This window comes from Hylaeus volcanicus, chromosome 1, assembly GCF_026283585.1.
Source record: "Hylaeus volcanicus isolate JK05 chromosome 1, UHH_iyHylVolc1.0_haploid, whole genome shotgun sequence".
In the NCBI taxonomy this organism is placed as follows: domain Eukaryota; kingdom Metazoa; phylum Arthropoda; class Insecta; order Hymenoptera; family Colletidae; genus Hylaeus; species Hylaeus volcanicus.
Genome location: NC_071976.1, coordinates 2,895,090 through 2,914,765, shown reverse-complemented (window position 1 = coordinate 2,914,765; position 19,676 = coordinate 2,895,090). Strand labels below are relative to the sequence as shown.

Below are 19,676 nucleotides of genomic sequence, written 5' to 3'. Positions count from 1 at the left end.
CCCCCCCCCCCCCCCCCCAAAAAAAAGAAACATATCCCTGCGGTACAAAATTCATACTCCGATACCACGAACACGTGTTATTTTCCAACTTTGATCCTATTTATACGGATTACGTTGCAATTATAGATCTATGATAACAGAGATCAACGTGCGCGATTTTCAACGAACGAATCACGTGCTGCGTTGATATCTCAGCGTTGATAATCTAAGAATGCGTTAACAACGTCAGCGAGCACTTTGACGTCACCTTTCAATAGAACTTTTTCACAGATTAGAATCGTCGCGTTACGGTTGTCTCCCTTTTCCATTGTTCTTCACTGATTAATTTCCATTTCTCAGAAGATGATGTGATTCACTGAGAACGCACCTTGCGAACTGCAATGCGCACTACGAGTAACCAGCTTACTCCAAACGTCGCCACCAGGTTCGCCGCTGTTGTGACGTTGACCTCTTCTGAATGCCACGGGTCAGATACAGCAGTGTTTCTCAATCTATTTTTAGCTCGTGACCCCCTTCTGTGTTTTTATTTACCTTTGTGGCCCTGACATCTCGCGGTAACTGTCCTTTGGTAAACATAACAGTACGCCAATTCTTTATTTATCCTGTATTACAACGACACGATAGCTCGGTAAGATTTCTTCAAAAGTCGCGAGTTTCCATTTCTCGTTTGGTTTTTCATTTTGTGACCTGTTGGGACCATATGGTCCCCGTTGAGAATCCCTGAGGTTTAGGGTTGACGCAGGCGCGTTCGCATATCTGTTACCGATTAACCGCAGCAGAATTATCCTGGCGTTATTGACCGCCAGCCGACAAGTTAGAGTTGTTGCGCAGATGACTTTTTTAGTGGCTGGGATTAAAGTATGTCCTGGCTGCATAAATTTGTCGTAAAGTTCCTGAAAAACTACGAATCATTCTTAATGTATAGTCTAACATTAAATATTTATCAGGTTGCTCTGTAAGAAGAAAGTAGATCCATTTGAAAAGATTGCCAAACGTGATAAATATGTAATAGAGATATAATTAAAACGAAATTGCAAAGACACTGTTCGTTTCTGCAGCTTGAGCTTAAAGAGTTAAACTAAATTTTTCTGGATACGTGTAGTTGGTAAATTTGGAACTCGGAGGCTGAAATATGCGTCTGCGCGTACAGATGATACGACACGAGACCATTTTCATGTATTGACCGACACAAGACACCGTGGATCTATTCTTACAAACATGTTTGTACCTACGACCGCTAAACTACGAAACGCGTAGTTTATTATTACCATCGCGGCAGCGTGAGTTCTCTCAGTTTTTCCATTGAGCGAATATACCCCCTACGTCGGGTTATCGTTGATATCATTCGTGTTTACTCTCTTATCAATATAATAAAATTCATCTCAAGTTCTACGTGAAGAATAAACACGATTTTATGCATAAAGCATCAGACCTTTCACAGTAAGAGTATTATACCAAATGCTCTTATCTGCAACATCTCACAGGCCGCCATGTTGCATCGGCACGGAACTATTTATAAAGATTTTCGAGAGATGTCACCTATGTCCCAAGAAGAAATTATATTTTGAAGAAATACACAACAATGTATAACAAGCATCAAGGGGTTAACGAGATATCACTCTTTCATTGTATCTTGGTAGATAAACACAGTTTCGTGCTCGAGAGGTCGCGGAATCAGAATTTTCCACGTCTCACGCCGAATATCTGCATGTTTATAATCAGCGAGTGCGAACACTTCAAAAATCGATGATAGCGTTTGTTTGCGAGTCAATGTTACGCAATCAGGACTCGAGAAAGGGAAACTCGCAATCAGGCATCGAATGTTCAAGAAGTTTGATTGGATTCCTGTTTATTCAGATCGAATAAGAGAAGTTGCGATACACGAATGCTTTTTCCGTACTCTGACATCGTTCTCCAATTTCAGTGTGAAAATTGCTCCGTGTTTAATGGAATGTTGATTTTTATAAATGAATATTTTGCTTTGAAACAAGGTTAACGGTTGTACGATAAACTGCATCGTGGTTGTTTATAAGTCTGGGTTAGCTTCCATCGTGAATAACTGGCTACTAAATATCGGCGGTTTAGACGTCACGATTACGGGTCAATGAATTGCAATTGATAACATAATAACGGTATGTAAGGGGTACTTTTCATACGAAACGAGATTGCATGTTCACGACAGACTCGCCATACGTACCCTGGTAAACAGGCTTATCACTTCGTGCCGCGATAACTCCGAAGAAGGTATTTACATACTATTGCGCAAACTACCTCATCGTTGAATGGTGTCTTTACCTAAAAGAATAAAGAACATTGAGGATTGGTTTTCGAGTAGATCGTGGAAGAATTTTAATATCACCCTTTGGCGACGTGCGATGAAATTGTAGAAATACTGTTACGACGGTTAATTTGTTTCGGTGTTAGACGCGACATGTGGAATTTTTATTAGACGCCAGTGGCTGCTGTATTCTTAAGAAAAGGACCACGATGAAAGAACCACGCTCGATGTATTTTTATTTTATTTTTTCTAGGCACGGGTGAATTTCGATCACATTTCACATTTAAATCGAGAATTTGTAAGTCTGATCTACCGGCGAAATTTGAAAAGTTTTCTGACTATGTAGAATGTTATCGATACATCGCACGACCAAACATTAAAGTATCACGTGTGATAACCTGATAACTGAAGTAGTAATTCTAAACGCCAGACGGATTAGTTGATTAGATATTCTAAGTACGATATGCTTAGTCTGATGAAAAACGTATTAGTATTGGAAAATTAAAAAAACTTCTGAAATCTGTTTATCGTACGTGATACGAGAGTAGAAAATTTGTTCTATTTACGGCCCATGAATATCTCGAGCACAATCAATTTGTCAGCTCATGCCAAGAGTGAGGTAATGACGTGCAATTTAAGCGTGGATTGCGTCGCTGTCACGTGCTTTAAAAATATTACATCTCTCAAAAACGTTGAGTGACTATACGTGCCCTGTGGCGACTGTCGGAGTATTATTTTTAAAACTCTCGACTCGCATTTTTTCTTTATCGTTCCAAAAATATTTACGCGGACACGGTACGGTTAACCAGGGATCGAGAGTTCGGTTCGAATCTCACAGTTATCGAACTTTTTATTTAAAGAAAGATAAATCGTGGCGAAAGTTAGGCTAACGCGGCGAAAGACTTAAATAACGATTTCGAAGTTCGACAAATTACGGTGACGCACGATCTACTTACGTGGCTTTTTTCGACTGCGTGCGGGGGGCAGAAAGTTTCGTGAAATTTTCAGGCCTTCCCGCGAGGAAGCTTCTTTATCATTTAAGCGGGCCAAAAAGCTTTCACCTACACGCCTCCCGGCAGTATTTCTTGCGAAGCGTGACTTTCATTTCCATGCATTCTTCAAGAGCTTCCTGGGGATCGTAAATGCTTTCTGAAATAAAAGGCGACGTTTTATACGGCAACCATTCAATCGTGCTTGGTAGAAAAAAATGTGAAAGTCTAAAGCCAGTGCTTCTCAACCAGGAACGTTATTTCTGACGACCTCCCGGAATGACATTAAATTATCAATGAATTAAATTATAAATCAGTATCTTGGAGCCAATATTTAGAGTCAGTATACATACTTTGTGTATTAAAAAACTACTAGCCTTTCGCAGTTTGCATATGGGGCCGATTCTCTTTCATAATTCTAATTAGGTACTTGGTGGCTGTTTCCATCCCCTTAATGCACGTTTGCGGTAAAAGTGTTTGCGTTGCTCACGATATTAGCACACCCAAGGCAGTTCGCGCAAAGCGCGACGAACAATTGTAACGTCATCTACCTAACTTTACGTAACTTCAAATTACCTAGCCGCTACAACTTCCGTCAACGCTTCCTGTTGTATCTTCATTTAGCTAACGAGCAACCTAAATGTTCCCCTGAACCAAGAAAGACTGACACGTTGAAGAGACTAATCTTTATATCCAGGATGGATGAAAGTATATTTCTTCTATACTACCAGCGATTTTAATCGCCTTCGTAGGTTCTTTCAAGAGTCTAGGAACGGTCGAGAATACGTCTCGGAGGATTTAGATAGTTGGTTTCTCCAAAGGACGCCACAAACTGCTCGAATAACCAAAATCGCCTGGTCAGTAAGCTCTCGATGCAAGGGAAAGTCGAAGTCCTCGCGATCCCTTTGGAGTACGAAGCAACGCCTAGGCGCAGCATCGAGGAGGATTGCCAGAGAGACGGGTCCACGGTATCTCGCGTGGCGTTGCCGATGTCTCAGGTCACGGATTCAGGGTGCGCAGGGGGATAATACAGGCGTAGCCTCGAGAACGTCTGCGCGTGCTGCATTGCGGCTAGCCCACCCCTTGTTCCGTGCTGTATGGGCGGCAGGCCACTGGACGGACAAGGACGGAATCGGTTCGCGAGCGCGTCGAAGCGAGACGTCGACGCTGTCGGCAGGGGGTGGACGAGGAAGGGCGTCGTTGACGGAAAGAGGGACGAGGGGTGAACGGAAGAGAGTCGTCGAGAGAAAGACGAGCGACGGGATGTGCGAGAACGGGCCAGACAATGAGCCCGGGGGGTGGCTCGACCGGGGAAGCGAGAAAGAGAACGGGAACGAACGCGGGTGCGAGGGAGACGACGTGGAAAGAAGAGAGTCCGTGTGCAAGGTAGCGGCGGAAACAAGGCGCGAGCGAGCGAGCGAGAGAGAGAGAGAGAGAGAGAGAGAGAGAGAGAGAGAGAGAGAGAGAAGACAAGTGTAGCTACTACCCCCCTGTTTTGCAGTTACGACACTGCACTGCAGCCAGGTACCCCTGCCGCCTCTTGGACGGGGCGAACTGGTCGCGGATGAAGCCAGTCGGCGTCTCGTGCTCGTGCGAGTCGCGCGCCCTAGCACCGTTTTCTCTTGGGCAAGATGTAGTCGAAAAGCCATCGGGGGTCCTCTCTCGGCTGGGACCCTGACGCCACCGACGCAGCCGAGGAACGTTGCGTCGCGACGGTCGGTTTACTTTCCGTCTTCGGTATTTTATCTCTCTATCTCACGTACCGGTGGCATCGAAGGTGTCGCTGTTAAATCGCGTGTACCGTTAATCGGTCCATCGGGACGCTTAGCGGACTGACTAACACCAAGGGAACGTATTATTGTCGTTATTATTATTATTATTGTCGTCATTATATTACATTTATTATCGTTGTACGTACGTGTGCCGTAACGGGCGTCGCGAGATCCTCGACATTTGTTTACGATCGACGCCGCACCGGATCGTTCGTGGGAAAGGTAAGAGCTGTTTCGCATGGAGGAGGGAGAAGTTCGAGAACCTATTAATCACGCTTTTTCTTCCGTAAGCTTTTCAGAACCGCTTCCACGTAGCAACCCCTTGCGAGCTGGCGAGTGCCACTTCGCGCGTTAGTCCTCTCTGTGTAGCGGCTTGTTTCCACCCCTTTCAAGGGGGTGTGCGCGACCCGTAGGGTCAACGCGATTACGTCCTTAGTACCCTGCCACCGTGGGATGTAAAATTGTCGCACTCTGTCAGCTCTTCGCAGCGCGGGCATTACAGTCGTTTCTAGATGAAGACAGAGTAAGCACTGCGAAGAGTTAATGCAGAGATTTTTATTGAGAGCACAAGTACGATGTACTTACTATTTTACCGTATTCCCAACGATGCTGAAGTTACCCAGATGTTAGTGAAAGAGCCACAGACCTAATGTTTTTTCGTACAACTGTTGCGATACATTTTTCATTGTACTGTTCGTAGCAGAAATAGATTCTTCCTTGTTTACAAGACCTTAGAGACTCCCATTGACCTTTTCAATTTACTCCGCAATTCATCTTCGCATATGACGCTCCAATTGTCTACTTCCGTCTAAAAGAAATCGTTAAAGAAAGAAAGTTTAAGTATCTCCAAAAGCTTTTCCTATGAATAGTAGTCAAGTCGAAAAATCAACAAACTTCTCTTAAAGTCTTCCTGACTCTTCGACGTTCATTCTGCGCGTTAAAACCGATGCACCATTAGCGTCGCCGGGTCCATTTAGCGAGTCATTAGCGTCGTCACGATTACCTAGGGTAGCGAGAGGGGGAACTATTATTGCCGTTATTGTGCCCTGAGAACGTTATCGCGTCGCTGACTAGTTTATGGCTGATGTCGTTCAGGACGAAGATCCCCTGGAAGAGGCAAGGGTAGAAGACTGGTCGTCGTGCACCCTTTTATCGATTTCAATTTTCCCCGTCCGTGGGATCCAGCGTCCCTCTCGGTTTTTCCGTGCTCTGCCACGCACCATTGTAAAATTAACCCTCACGTTGTATCGTGCCTAATCAAAAAGTACAGTCGAGGCAATGAAAAGCTACAGGATCTTATATTTGTCGCAATACTTACTCTTGTAACCACTATATTAACTCTTTTCTGTCCTGTGTCGAGTGAGACTCGAGACTACTGAAATCAGGAAATCTTTCGTGGAAAGGTTTTCGATAATAATCCCATCCAGTTCCTTTGTAGGAGGTCCCTGTGTGACGGTCAACCTGTTAAAATGGTGGCTGCGACGCATCACGGGCGGAGGACATTTTTCTCGGTAGCGCCTCTCATCTCGAAGCTGACAACGATCACCTCCGATTGGTCGTATTGTAAACAGTTGTTTGCGTCCAAAAATTGTCACCCAAGGGCGGGAGTCGCTGTGGCTGGTTGTAGAATCGCTCGTGGGAGGAGAAATCGATTCGCGTCGTCGTGAAATTCGTCGTTAATTGAGCTCGTAACGTTGTTACTATAATTTACAGGCTACGTGCTCGCGCGTACCGAAGCGTGTTTACGACCGCTGCTGAATGGAGACTTTCATTGCACCCGTTTTATCGATCTTGTAACTCTCGTCTGCATCGTCTACCTTACAGCTATTCCTGCATCTCGGAGATGAAGGGAATTGCGCGTAATTTTGTTGGCACTGGGAGCAGTTGTTATGATATAAGAACCTTTTCTCTTGAACATGATTCTCTTTGTCTGAAAAGAAGGAAAAGAGATCAATATAAATTCAATAAATTCTATAACTTGTACATATATGCGTACATAATGTACGAATGCTAAGTATTAAGTCCTATTTCCGTTCACCCATCGATCATCATTTTACGCGAGCTTTCATGGCAATGATTTCTTATTGAAGGTCCGTGGCCTGTCGAGTTCCTATAAAGTTGGGATGTTATCAAGTAGCTTACCCACGGTGAGCCTTCCTTTATCGATGGCCATCCATGTATTTGTTTACGGCGTTCTTTTACAGCTTCCCTTTTCGTCTGCCCCGTAAATTCATTCTTCGAATTCTGTCTCTCTGGATTAAGAGTAATGCAACTGCATACTACGCGTTACGTTGTAGTGAGATTAACGAGCTCCATTTTCCGTTGGAATGTCCCGCAAGTAGAACTGATGAAGACGCAGAACCCGCAAGCATTTTTCTCTGCTGTAACGTCGGGTGCTTAGATTAAGTTTTAAGCGAGACTACTTTGTCCTCGAAGTCCCCAATAATCTGCACTGGGCTATAACCTTGATTTAATCTGGAAAGTTTGGAAAATTGCTTCGACTTTGTTAAATTAAGTAGCCTCGAAAAGTACCTGTCGCCTTGGTTGGCAATGTTTGACGAAAAAAGTTATTAGGTAAAATTGAGAACGCGCGATCGAATCGCTCATCGGTTACCTGTCTGCGAACTCGAAAGCTTTTAAGCTGATGAAGAAATGAAAATAGATGATCGAAAGGTCGATCGAGGACCAAAGTAACAAAGAAGCAGACGAACCAAAATTCAATGTAACGTAGAACGACAGTCAGATACTGTGGAAATTATTTTGGGTACTTTGGAATCAGGTTGATTTAAATTATGAATGAACCGTTACAGGAATCTGAATCGATAACACTTCGAATGGAAATACGCGGTAAGAAACGTTACGCTTAAAGGGCACGAATGGCTTCAGTTATTATCTTCAACTACTAAACAATCAATTCAATCAGTATTTGTTAATTGAGAAGACTTACTTTTATCTAAGAGCCAATGAAAATCGGATAATAGTCTTGGATCGAGATATATTAATCTAAATTGTAGTCGTCGTTTCGCGACTGTACCACATACTTGCACCTGGAAGCCTCTAATTAAGAACGGAACGATGCAAAGGGCGTAATGAACGTTTACTCTGCAAAGCTTCGCGAGCGAGCACTGTTCCAAAGAATGGGTTCCTTTTCAAATATTTAACCGCACGTCAAAGGCATGCATCGGTCGCGTAATTCCGAAGCGAAGTATTCGCGATAACGAGCTGCAAATTTTACGTAATAATAGCCAAAGCAATCGTTATTCAAACATTGCGTCCATTGTTTCGCGTTTCATTGAGGGAACAATAGTTACGCTCGATTGTCTGTATTTATTATTCAAATTCCTTTTACATTATGGTCCACCATTAGTGACGCTTAAACGTATCTCAAAGGATTATTCAAAATTTCGAAAATTATGGACTTTACAGTTGTTCGAAAATCAGTTCCGTTCAAGCGTATACCTCTTTCAAAAATTGTAGCTCTCGAACTGATAGACTAACCGAGAGACTAACTTTTGGTAATAATATTTTATGGTGTACACGAGGGGCTGAATTATCAATTCGCAATTATAAACTTCGTCGATCAGCTTCGAAAATCGGTCAAGTTAGGTTTCATGCCTTAATATAACTATAAATGATGTATGGTACATCGACGACCCTCGCGTCGTATTAGTTACGAATATAGCGGCCTGTTAGCTCGATGTCAAAGTGCTGGAACGAATGAAGGCACATAAATGGGTCAGACTAACATTTTCTTTTTATGAAATATTGACGTTGATAGGGGACTGACTGTGAAATTCAATTACGCCGCGGAAGCCTTAGCGGACATTTGATATTTCATGTGCACAATACCTTGGACGCTTTGAAAAGCTCACCTTAAAAGGGATGAAAGCGTCGGGGAGGTTTTTGCTCCTGAAATTGCGTTGTGTCGTTACGTGGATTCGATAAATAACACACGATGAAAAACAACAATATCGCCCACCGTTTGTCGATATCTTTTTTCAATAACAGGGTGCCCCAGATAATGCATTGCGCAATTTTAATCACTCTGATATTTTTAAACCGTCTATCGAAGTAAAGCGTACTCGCAGTAACAGCTGAACGACGGAGTACTTCGTACGTTACTCGACCGAATATTTGTATAACTACGAAGAGGTAATCGTGATTACTAACGCGATTAATTTCAAACAGAGAATTAAAATCAAATTCAAACTCTTAATAACCTAAAGTGATTACGCGAATTTTAATATTACGCTCGAGAAGCTGTGAATATCGTGCTCCAGGATTCATTAATTACACCGCGGCAATTTGCCCGAGCTATTAATTATATTTCGAAAAGATTAGTTGCGCGTTACGCTACATCGCCATCGTTAATCAAAAGTCCTCATCTTTTAACGAATACTCCGACGAAGAATGATGATTCTGTTCATGGCACTTTTCGAACGTGGTTCGCTATAGATATCCTTGGATGTTCGTTTGTATCTGACGATACAATTAATTTAATTTAATTTTTTAACTCCAATATCTTGCTCAGAAAATGGTTGCGGAAAAGTACGACAGACTCGAGCCTGAGCTGAAGGAAGAGCTTAGGACGATCGCCCAGCAGATCGTCGCACCTGGAAAAGGAATCCTCGCTGCTGACGAATCGACAGCGACGATTGGCAAGCGTCTTCAGTCCATTAACGTTGAGAACAACGAGGAGAACCGTAAGGCATACAGGCAGCTTCTCTTTACAACAGCAAAGGTATTGCTTCGAATTGAATCTAATCAAATCTACTAAAATCCACACGTATTCATAAAGGATCGTTAAATTCATTATTATACTCACATTTAAAAATTCTTTCACGAAGGATGTCATCAGCCAGCACATCTCTGGCGTGATCCTTTACCACGAGACCCTGTACCAGAAGGCTGACGATGGAACCCCATTCGTCGAGTTGCTGAAGCAACGTAACATCCTCCCAGGAATCAAGGTCGACACTGGTGTCGTGCCTCTGTTCGGCACCAACGACGAATGCACGACCCAAGGTCTCGACAATCTTCAGGCTCGTTGCATCCAGTACAAGAAGGACGGCTGCCAGTTCGCCAAGTGGAGATGCGTGTTGAAGATCGGGAAGGACACCCCGAGCAAGTTGGCCATTTTGGAGAACGCCAATGTCCTGGCTCGCTATGCTTCCATTTGCCAGAGCGCCAGGATCGTGCCCATCGTCGAGCCTGAAATCTTGCCCGATGGCGACCACGACCTTGCTCGTTGCCAACAGGTCACGGAGGAAGTACTAGCTGCTGTCTACAAGGTGGGCAGAGTGTTCTAACGTCAAGTTCTTCTGTAGTAATTATATTATGTGTCTAATACTATCGTGATATGTTTTTTTTTCAGGCGCTCTCTGACCATCACGTGTATCTCGAGGGAACCCTCTTGAAACCAAACATGGTAACACCAGGTCAGAGCAACCCCAAGAAGGCAGCTCCTCAGGAGATTGCTGGTGCCACGGTCACCGCTTTGTTGCGCACCGTACCGCCTGCAGTGCCCGGCATCACTTTCCTCAGCGGTGGACAGTCCGAGGAGGAGGCATCCGTAAACTTGGACGCCATCAACAAATATCCGTTGAAGAAACCATGGGCACTGACCTTCAGCTACGGTCGTGCACTCCAAGCGTCCGTCCTCCGTGCCTGGGCAGGCAAGAAGGAACAGATAGCAGCTGGCCAGGATGAACTCATCAAGAGGGCTAAGGTAACTTCGAGGCCGAGGTTTCACATTTTAATGTTGTGATATCCTATCGCATAGTTTGCATACATTTATTTAACTTATCGTTGTTTGTTCTATTTTCTATTCTGCCTCTCTAGCCTACCTTGTTCTACTTATTCCGTGTTTCTCTACACTTTAACTATTTCTCACTCGTTCGATGTTTACTTTTTTTGAATGTGTGTTTTCTATTTCTTTGTATCTAATTTATTTTATTTTCGATCTATTTATCTTTTATATTACAGATTTCCGACTTTTATTTTTACTTTCTGTATGTTTCTTTTAACACCTTTCTCTTTTGCATGTGTATACCTTGTGTGCTTCTTTAGGCAAACAGCGCAGCTAGCCAAGGCAAATATGTCCCTGGCAGTATTGTCAGCAAAGCTGCTAATACGTCTCTGTACGTGAAAACTCATGCCTACTAAATTCTTACTTTTCTTTTCGTGAGACATGTTTTCATAGTAAGTATCGTAAGTTACATCTTCATTTATTTTTCATTCCTTTATATTATGTAGATACTAATATGCTTATTTTAAACATTGTTACTATCAGTTATTACTGTCAACTAATTCCTCTGTCTTATTGTACTTTGCTATAACGATGATTACAATAAAACAGAGTTTGAAAGAATACAACAATCCACTTAAACATGAATTCTCTTTTTTACAGGCCAACAGCGAATCGGCACTCGGCAAATACGCTGGTGGCGTGACAGGAGCAGCTGGCGACGCCGCGCTTTTCGTCGCGAACCACGCGTACTAAACTTGGTCCTTAGAAACATCCATAAGGATATTTTCGTTAGAATTTAGATCGTTCGCCGAACATCATCAACGTCGATCACCGTTGTCAGCATGGAAACATTACCAACAAAAAAAGAAGACGAAGAACGGGCTAAGACTTTCAACATGCCTCGAAACGCGAGCGCGCATATCCTCCGTGCAGTTTTTACTTTTCAATTGGAAACAAAATCAATCGAATTTTAACCTTGTCGCGATAATTGGATTTTCTAAATAATTTTAAAACACGAGTTTTAACGCTTTAAGCCGAGGAACACGCCGCGTATCGATGCGAGACAAAGTCGTGTGGTCGCTCAGGTTCATGTAACATCAGATGACGCTGTTGACCACGATCGATCGGTCGTCGTTTTTATCGTGTCTTAACGAGCGAGGTGCGAACGATTATCCCTTTCCTGCTTTTACACTTTCCGATTTTATCCTCTTGCGCTGTCCTTCGACTGCTTTCCTCATTTTCATCCTCGCTCTTGTATTCGGTTTCTCTAGAATCACGAGACGCGACGGAGAGTGTATAACGCATGTAGTATCGCGGTGTTCGTTCGCTCCGAGCTTGTTTCGAAACGAGAACAGAGGCTTCACCTGTGGAATCTCTAAAGATCTGTAAGAACTCCGAAAGAACGTGGTCATCACGCGCCCACATGCCTACTGGGCGAAGTTGATCGAGACGAAATATGCTTTACTCTGATCGTGAACAGATTTCGCGACATTCGAATTACGCACTCGTTATTATATTCTGTAAACACTACGGTAAAAAGCAGATATATATTATATATTGTCAATGTCGTTATGATATTCTACGTGTAAAAAAAAAAAATAACAAAAAAATGATACAAAAAAAAAACAAAATAAAACCATATTAAATGTTGTTTGTTAGCGAATGAGTCAAATATTATGAAGTCGTAATATTGTCATCTACTTATACAATATGGGTATCTTACATAGATATTTAAGTAACGTATTGAAAAGTATCTCGTACATCGATGTTATACCTAATATTTTCATTGCAATCTAGGTCACCAAATACACTGTGGAGGGTAATCAACGTGCTCTTTTCATTTCGAATCCCATTGTCCCGTAATTGCCCGTAATTTAAGAACAGATAAGGATAGACTCACCGTTCGAAGTCGTTTTCTTATAATAGGGAACCTTAGAAGTCTTCTTACAACTTTTGTGGAACCATAATCTTTTAGTTGCTCATCTGTTTGAGGTTGGAACCAGAGTTTGGAATCTTGGGAATAAGAATAGCTTCTTTCTTTCTTTATTTATTTTATTAAAGAGGACTTGGTCGGTAAGGTAGAACTAATGGTCCGTCACAGCACTGAACTTGAAACAGCCGATTACTTTGATGCACGTTGTGCAATGAAAAAACTGCATATACCTCAACCACCAAGTAGTATTACTTCTGTAAAACTTTTGTTGGAACCAGTTGGAACTTTTGAGGATCTTATGGTCCTAGTTTCAAATAAAAGAGGAAAGGGAGACACTGTAGAACAGTAAATCCTTGAATCAAGAATTCAAGAATATTGAATGCAATTCTTACCATTTTTGCTTGACAAACGTTTAAACAAAGATTCTGAAAATACATTTCTTGACTTTACTATAATTAAACAAACCCTAAAATATCGAAAGTTAGAAGCAAAACAGAATTGTAATCATACTTATTCCTACATATTTGTGTGTACACATAAAACAACCAAGATTCAAAATAACAATGAATTTCTATTTTATGATTAAAAATACATTGATTGAAATTTCGTAACGTATTTTGCATGAGTATTTTTGTATTTTATACTGAAGTAGATGTCGGCACCAGCGAGCATACACGTTTTGAGGTAATTTCCCGGCAAATAACCTTCAAACATCGCGGATGATACTATCTTAATATCGATAGAAGTTTATTTAACATCTGTAATAATGACGTTCGACAATTCGTGGCATGTGATTAAAACTGCTGCTGCGGAAAACAAGCACGAGTTGGTATTGTCAGGACCAGCAATTTCCGAATTGATTCAGAAAAGAGGCTTCGACAAGTCTTTGTTTAACCTGAACCACCTGAACTATTTGAACATAACGCAAACATGTTTGCAAGAAGTACCAGAAGAAATTGAAAAATTACACAATCTGACGAACTTAGTGCTACATTCGAATGAGATTTCGAAAATTCCTAATACGATCGACAAATTAGAGAAATTAAAGTTTCTCGATTGCTCCAGGAACAAGTTGACTTCTTTGCCCGACGAAATCGGACGGCTTCCTCAATTAACTACGATGAACTTGAGCTCGAACCTTTTAAAATCTTTGCCCACTCAAATTGGTAATATAAAATTGAGTGTTCTGGATCTGTCGAACAACCAATTCGAAAGCTTCCCTGATATATGTTTTCCAAATTTGGTTCATGTTTCTGAGATTTATATCAATGGAAATCAAATAAAAGAAATCCCTGTAACCATGAATCAACTTCCACAGTTGAAAATATTAAACGTGTCAGACAATTTAATTTCAGGTAATATTCTGGTTTGATTGTTCTGTTATATTTGTTTTGTGAAATTGTTTTTAATAAATGTTCATTTTGCAGTCATACCAGGTGAAATTGCAGATTGTAATAAATTAAAGGAACTTTACTTAAAGGGAAACCCAATAGCAGATAAAAGACTATTAAAATTGGTAGATCAATGTCGTACCAAACAAATAATAGAATATGTCAAGTTACATTGTCCTAGGAGCAGTGGCTCTACTAGTTCCAATACTAAAGCTAAAAAAGGAAAGAAGGGACAAAAATTATCAGAATCCGAAAATAATGCTAACACAATAGAGAGTTTAACTCACATGTTAAAAGTATTAAAAATAGCAAATGATACACCAGTAATTAAAATTACAAAACATGTAAAAAACATTAGACCTTACATTGCATCTTGCATTGTTAGAAATATGAAGTTTACAGATAATAGTTTTAAGAAATTCATTCAACTGCAAACTAAATTACATGATGGCATATGTGAAAAAAGAAATGCAGCTACCATTGCTACACATGATTTCAAATTAATCACTCCTGGTATGATTAAAATTAAAAGGATTAATACCAGTTTACATATCTATTTCATTAATATATTTTATAATGTTTAGGTGACTTAACTTATACTGCAAAAGCTCCCACAGAATTAGAAATTAGGCCTCTAATGCGTAATAGTGTTTTTACTGGTGCTGAATTGTTCCAACACTTACAAACAGAAGCTGAAAACTTGAGAAAAGAGAAAAAACGTAATGTGTATTCTGGTATTCACAAGTATCTTTATTTATTGGAAGGCAAACCACTGTTTCCATGTTTACTGGATGCTTCAGAGCAAGTTATATCATTTCCGCCAATAACTAATAGTGACGTTACCAAAATGACCGTAAATACGGAAACAATGCTGGTGGAAGTGACCAGTGCTACTTCATATCAGATTTGCAGGTAAATCTATAGATATAGATCAATATGGATAGATATGTTTGTACTCCTGTTTTACGATACGATTTTATATTTTAACAGGAACGTGTTGGACTACTTTTTAAGGGAATTGACCATCCTCGGTTTCGGATGCCCCACAGAGCAAGAAACTGTTTCCAACTATCACAATTTACTTGTAGAACAAGTGAAAGTAGTAGATATGGATGGTAATATGAAACTGTTATATCCTTCAAGAGCAGATTTAAATTTTGAAGACAAATTAATAACTGTACTGCGAGAATAATAAACCTCTGTGAGTAATTTAATTATTTCATTTTCGTTTGATTTGCATTTTATTTTGATCGTTTAATTATTTTTCTCTTGAAATGTTTGTTAATGTGTGTCTTTATACAGTGTCATAAACTTTCCATGTAACTTTGTACAAGCACTAGATCATGTTATTAAAGAATATAATACATGTAACATATTTTATATAGAATGTTTTGATATATACAAATATATATTGTACATTAAGTATGGCACAATATTTTTGTACCGAGAACTCAAAGACTATATTTAATAACAGTAACATCAAACAACCTAACATTCCTGTAACGTTATAGACATCGATAATAAACATTTAAAAAAATCATATAAATCACATTTGAACGCATTATACCACGATGCAAAAATCGTAATTTGTAATGTTTTTTTTTTTAATTGGCATATGGAATACCCCAAAAACATTTTGGTACATTTAATAAATGCAATTCGAGGTTCCGCTATGGGTGCATGTACGTATGTTAGTAGATATTTGGCTACGATGTTTTCACATTATCTTGTACAGGATATAGCGGTTATCCGCAAGTTCAAATATCAGTGAAAAACCGCCATTTTACAGGCAGCTGACGGTATTGGCGCTGTCGTATCGCGAATCATCCCATAGTAAGCCGGTGAAGAATTCTCATCTGTTTTTATAAATATTGTACTTTGTTTCGTGTATCTCGATACAGTGCAAATAGTAAACGTCGCTGATGTGAGACATTTTCGTTCACTTTAGTAAGCATACATCGTGAAAGTTTCATCCTAGACTATTTTAACAACAGGAAGAAATTCGTACGAATCTTCTGAACTTTCCCAACATGCGCGAATGTTTGAAGTGTTAACATGGCGCCGAAACATGACTGGTCATGACGGGGGAATAAGAACGAAATTTTTGAGGTTAGTTAATCATTTTGTCATTAAGTATTTTCGCATCCCGTTAATTTGTTATTTAGCCACGTTAATCTAACTGGTACCACGATAAAAATGCGTGCGATGTACATTTGGCAGAATTTTAATGTCTGATATTGCAAAGAACACGTGTCACACTGTATAATTTGTCCATTGTTTTTATAATAATTTAGTGTAACGTTTCCGATAGTAATAATAGATATGTTATAAATATCACATAGAACAAATGATATTTGCTTTGTTTGTTTCGTTGCTTACTTTTCGTAAATTTTATCGTAAAGTCCATATTACATAGTCTGTTGCAATATTATACAAATTTCTATGTTATTCGATATTTTCACATCACTTTTATATGAGTTTTCCGATAGACTGGATATCATTTCTCTGATTTGACACAGTAGTGCGTGTTTTAATTTTAATATTTATTAAAAATTCGTTGTAACAATGAGTGAATTAACATGCATATATAATGAAAAATATGTTTGTGTGTGTAACATTAATATCTAATACTCATTAATTTTAATGTATGTAAGATTGATATGACTCATTCTATATGCTTTATTCATATATAATAAACGTATTGATAATATGCTTATAATACTTTGTATTGATACTTATGGTATAATAAAAATTATGTCAACACTATATCAGGGACAAAAATATTTATTAAATATCTTCTTGAAACTTTTTACATCATCCACGGCAGATTTTTATACTATAGATACATTAAGTAACGAACAATGAAGTACAATAAAAAATATGATACTATTATACATAGTATATAAAATGCTGAACTATAAAGTATATTCTTCTAAATTACATTTAAACATTTCAAGGATAGTAACATCAATTATAGTTATTGAATTTTTTCTAATTGTACTACATCACTACAAAAACATATTCCAAAAAATCATTAACTTATAAATATTTTATTATATAAAATAGCCTATTAAATATAAAAATATACGAGACACGAAAATGGTATGTGATAGGAATTTTAATGTTTAATGCTTTGAGCAGTAAGAATATGCATTTTGGTCACACCTTACCCAGTCTGCTGTAGTATATTCTGAATTTGATGCCAAAGCAATACTAAGGCCAATGCAATGGAAACACTGCTCAAAGAGTTAAACTTTCTCAAGACTTAGTTGTACTAAAATATAACATAATGCTTGTAGCATGCTTGTTGTTATTAAAATAGAGATAAAACAGTGATTGGCACTGTATATATCTGTTTCATATTAAAATAGTTGGTGAAGCCTAGCTTTGAATGTGGCACATTTAATTTTTAGATTAACTTGTAAAAAAGAAAATGTAAACACATGTTTGCATATAATAAATGGTAAATTAGGAAGATCACTTAATCACATTTAATTTGACTAGGAAATACTGAATAGTGAAACAACTTAATTTGCTTTTAGCCGCTCTTGCCTCTCCTTCAGATCAATTATGCTCAAATTGATACATGCTACATATCCATGTAACAGTGAAATACCAGTTTTGATTAATGCTATGGGTGCAGAGATGCACATAATCAATCTGAACAAACTTATACCAGCAACTGAAAAAAATAATACATATTATTTTTCATAATTCTCTAAGTCTTAGTATTAATAATAAGTGTCTATTTAACTTACAAATAGGTCCTTCGGTAAAGTAAAGGAGGTACAAAGCAGCATAAAAGGCTTCATTACCAGCACACATAAAAAACAAAACTATACGATTAGTGTAATATGTTCTCATAATTGGGTTTTCAGACATATCAATAAATTTGTGGCTGGTTTTTCCTTGCAAAAGAGATCTAAAAAGTGATAACATAATTGTAGTAAACATTTTATCTCCTTTTTATCTTTATATAGTTATTATGATATATATTCTTACGTATGCAAATATATCCAATGGCAAGCAATATCAATGGCCATGCTTAATTGAAGCCAAAATGTATACGATGGATAAAGTACACATAATGTAGCCATTAAACACATGGTGCCAACACGATCAGTTAATTGATCAAGCATAGCACCAAACTTGGTACCTTGATTAAAGTATCTTGCTGCATGACCATCCACTGCATCTAGTAGTGCACTAATAATGTAGCACCATGATGCAATGACATGGTTAGTTGGCATAAAATAAAAGGATATAAGAGCCAAAATCACTCTGCCATAGCCTGTTAACATACACATATTCTCTCTATATCCATATTTCCAAACACACGTATTCTTTATTTCTTAGTTATTTTGGCATTAAAAATACTTGTGATTTTTACAGAAACTAAATTAAATGTTTTATTAAAATTATGATATTAGTTGAATAATTACACTTTTCAAATGTATATGGTGTTATATAAAACAGTCGACTAGTAGATTAGTATAAATCAATATAGGAAGTCTTTGAAATGCTGTACTTCCAATCTCTTCTTTTATCATACCCCTTATATTAAAAAAAAAACTAACTAAAAGTACAAATGTGCGCATATTATGAATATCGTATTGTTTTTAACTATTACTTACATGAATCTAACAAATATGCACAACATTTTATCATGTATAAGAGATTTATAGTTAGCTACAAAGTCGTTACCGAGATACTAAAACGTAAATATTTATTTACCAATAATGTTGGGCACAAACACGAAAATATTCTCAGATTCAGTCATTTTGCCGCTTCCGAATGTTTCTCACTGTTTAGAAAATGTACTTGTAACGGAACCAGTTATCTGTAACCAAGTGTAAGGATTTATCTGTTATCTGTGGTCGTTCGTGTCAAGTAATATTTTATTATTCTTAATTTAGGAAGGTTACTTTGCAACTCTCCGTATAGTCTTCTGCCACTGTGCTCTCTTCGAGTTAATCTGAATTACCGTGGAGAAGTGTGTGACAATATATAACGTCAATGAATTGATAGAATCGACGATCGTATCGCATCATAGTCGCAAGTTCGAGATATATCGATTCCAGTGACGCATAAAGCAGTCACACAGCCACCAGTGTTGTATCAATTGATATTTTTGTGGGTTCAGTGACAATTAAAATTTGTTTATGTGGTGCAAATTTCCAAACGTTACATTTATTGTACAATAAAATTCTTACGCAGATATGTAATCTTCAAAAGTAAAAATTGATCATTTGTTCGATAGTGTAACAAAGGCTGTGCAGGGCGAGCTAAGAAAACAAGGTCCCTCGAATTAAACAAAAACATCTTATTTTACTTTAATAATTAATTTTGTTTAATATTGCACCAAATTTTTAGAGAAGAAATAAATTTTTTCTAAAAGATACCAAACTATATATTTTAGTACTCAGGCCACAGAATAACTAGTTACGCCACCGCTTTTGTTGCAAAGTTTCCTTGACATTATAAAACTACACTTCCTCGAACGAATTTAGATCTTGATACAACAAACTATCATGAAAACACGCTCGTTCGTTCTTGGCAATCCG

General features: G+C 38.7%; 3 protein-coding genes and 1 long non-coding RNA gene across 6 annotated transcripts in view; 2 read left to right on the top strand and 2 right to left on the bottom strand.

The window, feature by feature from the left end:
• Positions 1 to 12,615, top strand: part of LOC128878411 (fructose-bisphosphate aldolase-like) — a 15,184-nt gene extending 2,569 nt beyond the window's left edge. Inside the window, exons 1-6 of one of the 3 annotated variants that reach the window (XM_054126617.1) lie at positions 4,939 to 5,261; positions 9,571 to 9,780; positions 9,887 to 10,330; positions 10,414 to 10,767; positions 11,109 to 11,240; positions 11,449 to 12,615. In XM_054126617.1, coding sequence (XP_053982592.1) covers positions 9,574 to 9,780; positions 9,887 to 10,330; positions 10,414 to 10,767; positions 11,109 to 11,204 — 1,101 coding nt within the window. In that variant the 5' untranslated portion in view covers positions 4,939 to 5,261; positions 9,571 to 9,573 and the 3' untranslated portion in view covers positions 11,205 to 11,240; positions 11,449 to 12,615. Of the gene's footprint in view, positions 1 to 4,938; positions 5,262 to 9,570; positions 9,781 to 9,886; positions 10,331 to 10,413; positions 10,768 to 11,108; positions 11,241 to 11,448 lie in introns of those variants that run through there. The other 2 variants (XM_054126600.1, XM_054126610.1) reach the window with 2 other exon arrangements.
• On the bottom strand, positions 12,294 to 13,235 carry LOC128878454 (uncharacterized). The gene is made up of 2 exons (XR_008457407.1): positions 13,114 to 13,235; positions 12,294 to 13,025 (listed from the first exon to the last, which is right to left on the bottom strand). It is a non-coding gene; the product is annotated as an uncharacterized LOC128878454 (long non-coding RNA).
• A 137-nt stretch (positions 13,236 to 13,372) lies between these two features.
• On the top strand, positions 13,373 to 15,658 carry LOC128878387 (leucine-rich repeat-containing protein 47-like). Its single transcript, XM_054126542.1, has 4 exons — positions 13,373 to 14,076; positions 14,149 to 14,625; positions 14,697 to 15,024; positions 15,103 to 15,658. Exons 1-4 carry the CDS (start codon positions 13,488 to 13,490, stop codon positions 15,302 to 15,304), a joined length of 1,596 nt encoding a protein of 531 aa, XP_053982517.1. The 5' UTR covers positions 13,373 to 13,487; the 3' UTR covers positions 15,305 to 15,658.
• A 1,222-nt stretch (positions 15,659 to 16,880) lies between these two features.
• LOC128878435 (CDP-diacylglycerol--inositol 3-phosphatidyltransferase-like) lies at positions 16,881 to 19,211 on the bottom strand. The gene is made up of 5 exons (XM_054126641.1): positions 19,038 to 19,211; positions 18,847 to 18,952; positions 18,115 to 18,403; positions 17,871 to 18,034; positions 16,881 to 17,794 (listed from the first exon to the last, which is right to left on the bottom strand). The coding sequence occupies exons 2-5, from the start codon at positions 18,890 to 18,892 to the stop codon at positions 17,640 to 17,642; spliced, it is 654 nt and encodes a 217-aa protein (XP_053982616.1). The 5' UTR covers positions 18,893 to 18,952; positions 19,038 to 19,211; the 3' UTR covers positions 16,881 to 17,639.
• Positions 19,212 to 19,676: the final 465 nt, after the last annotated feature.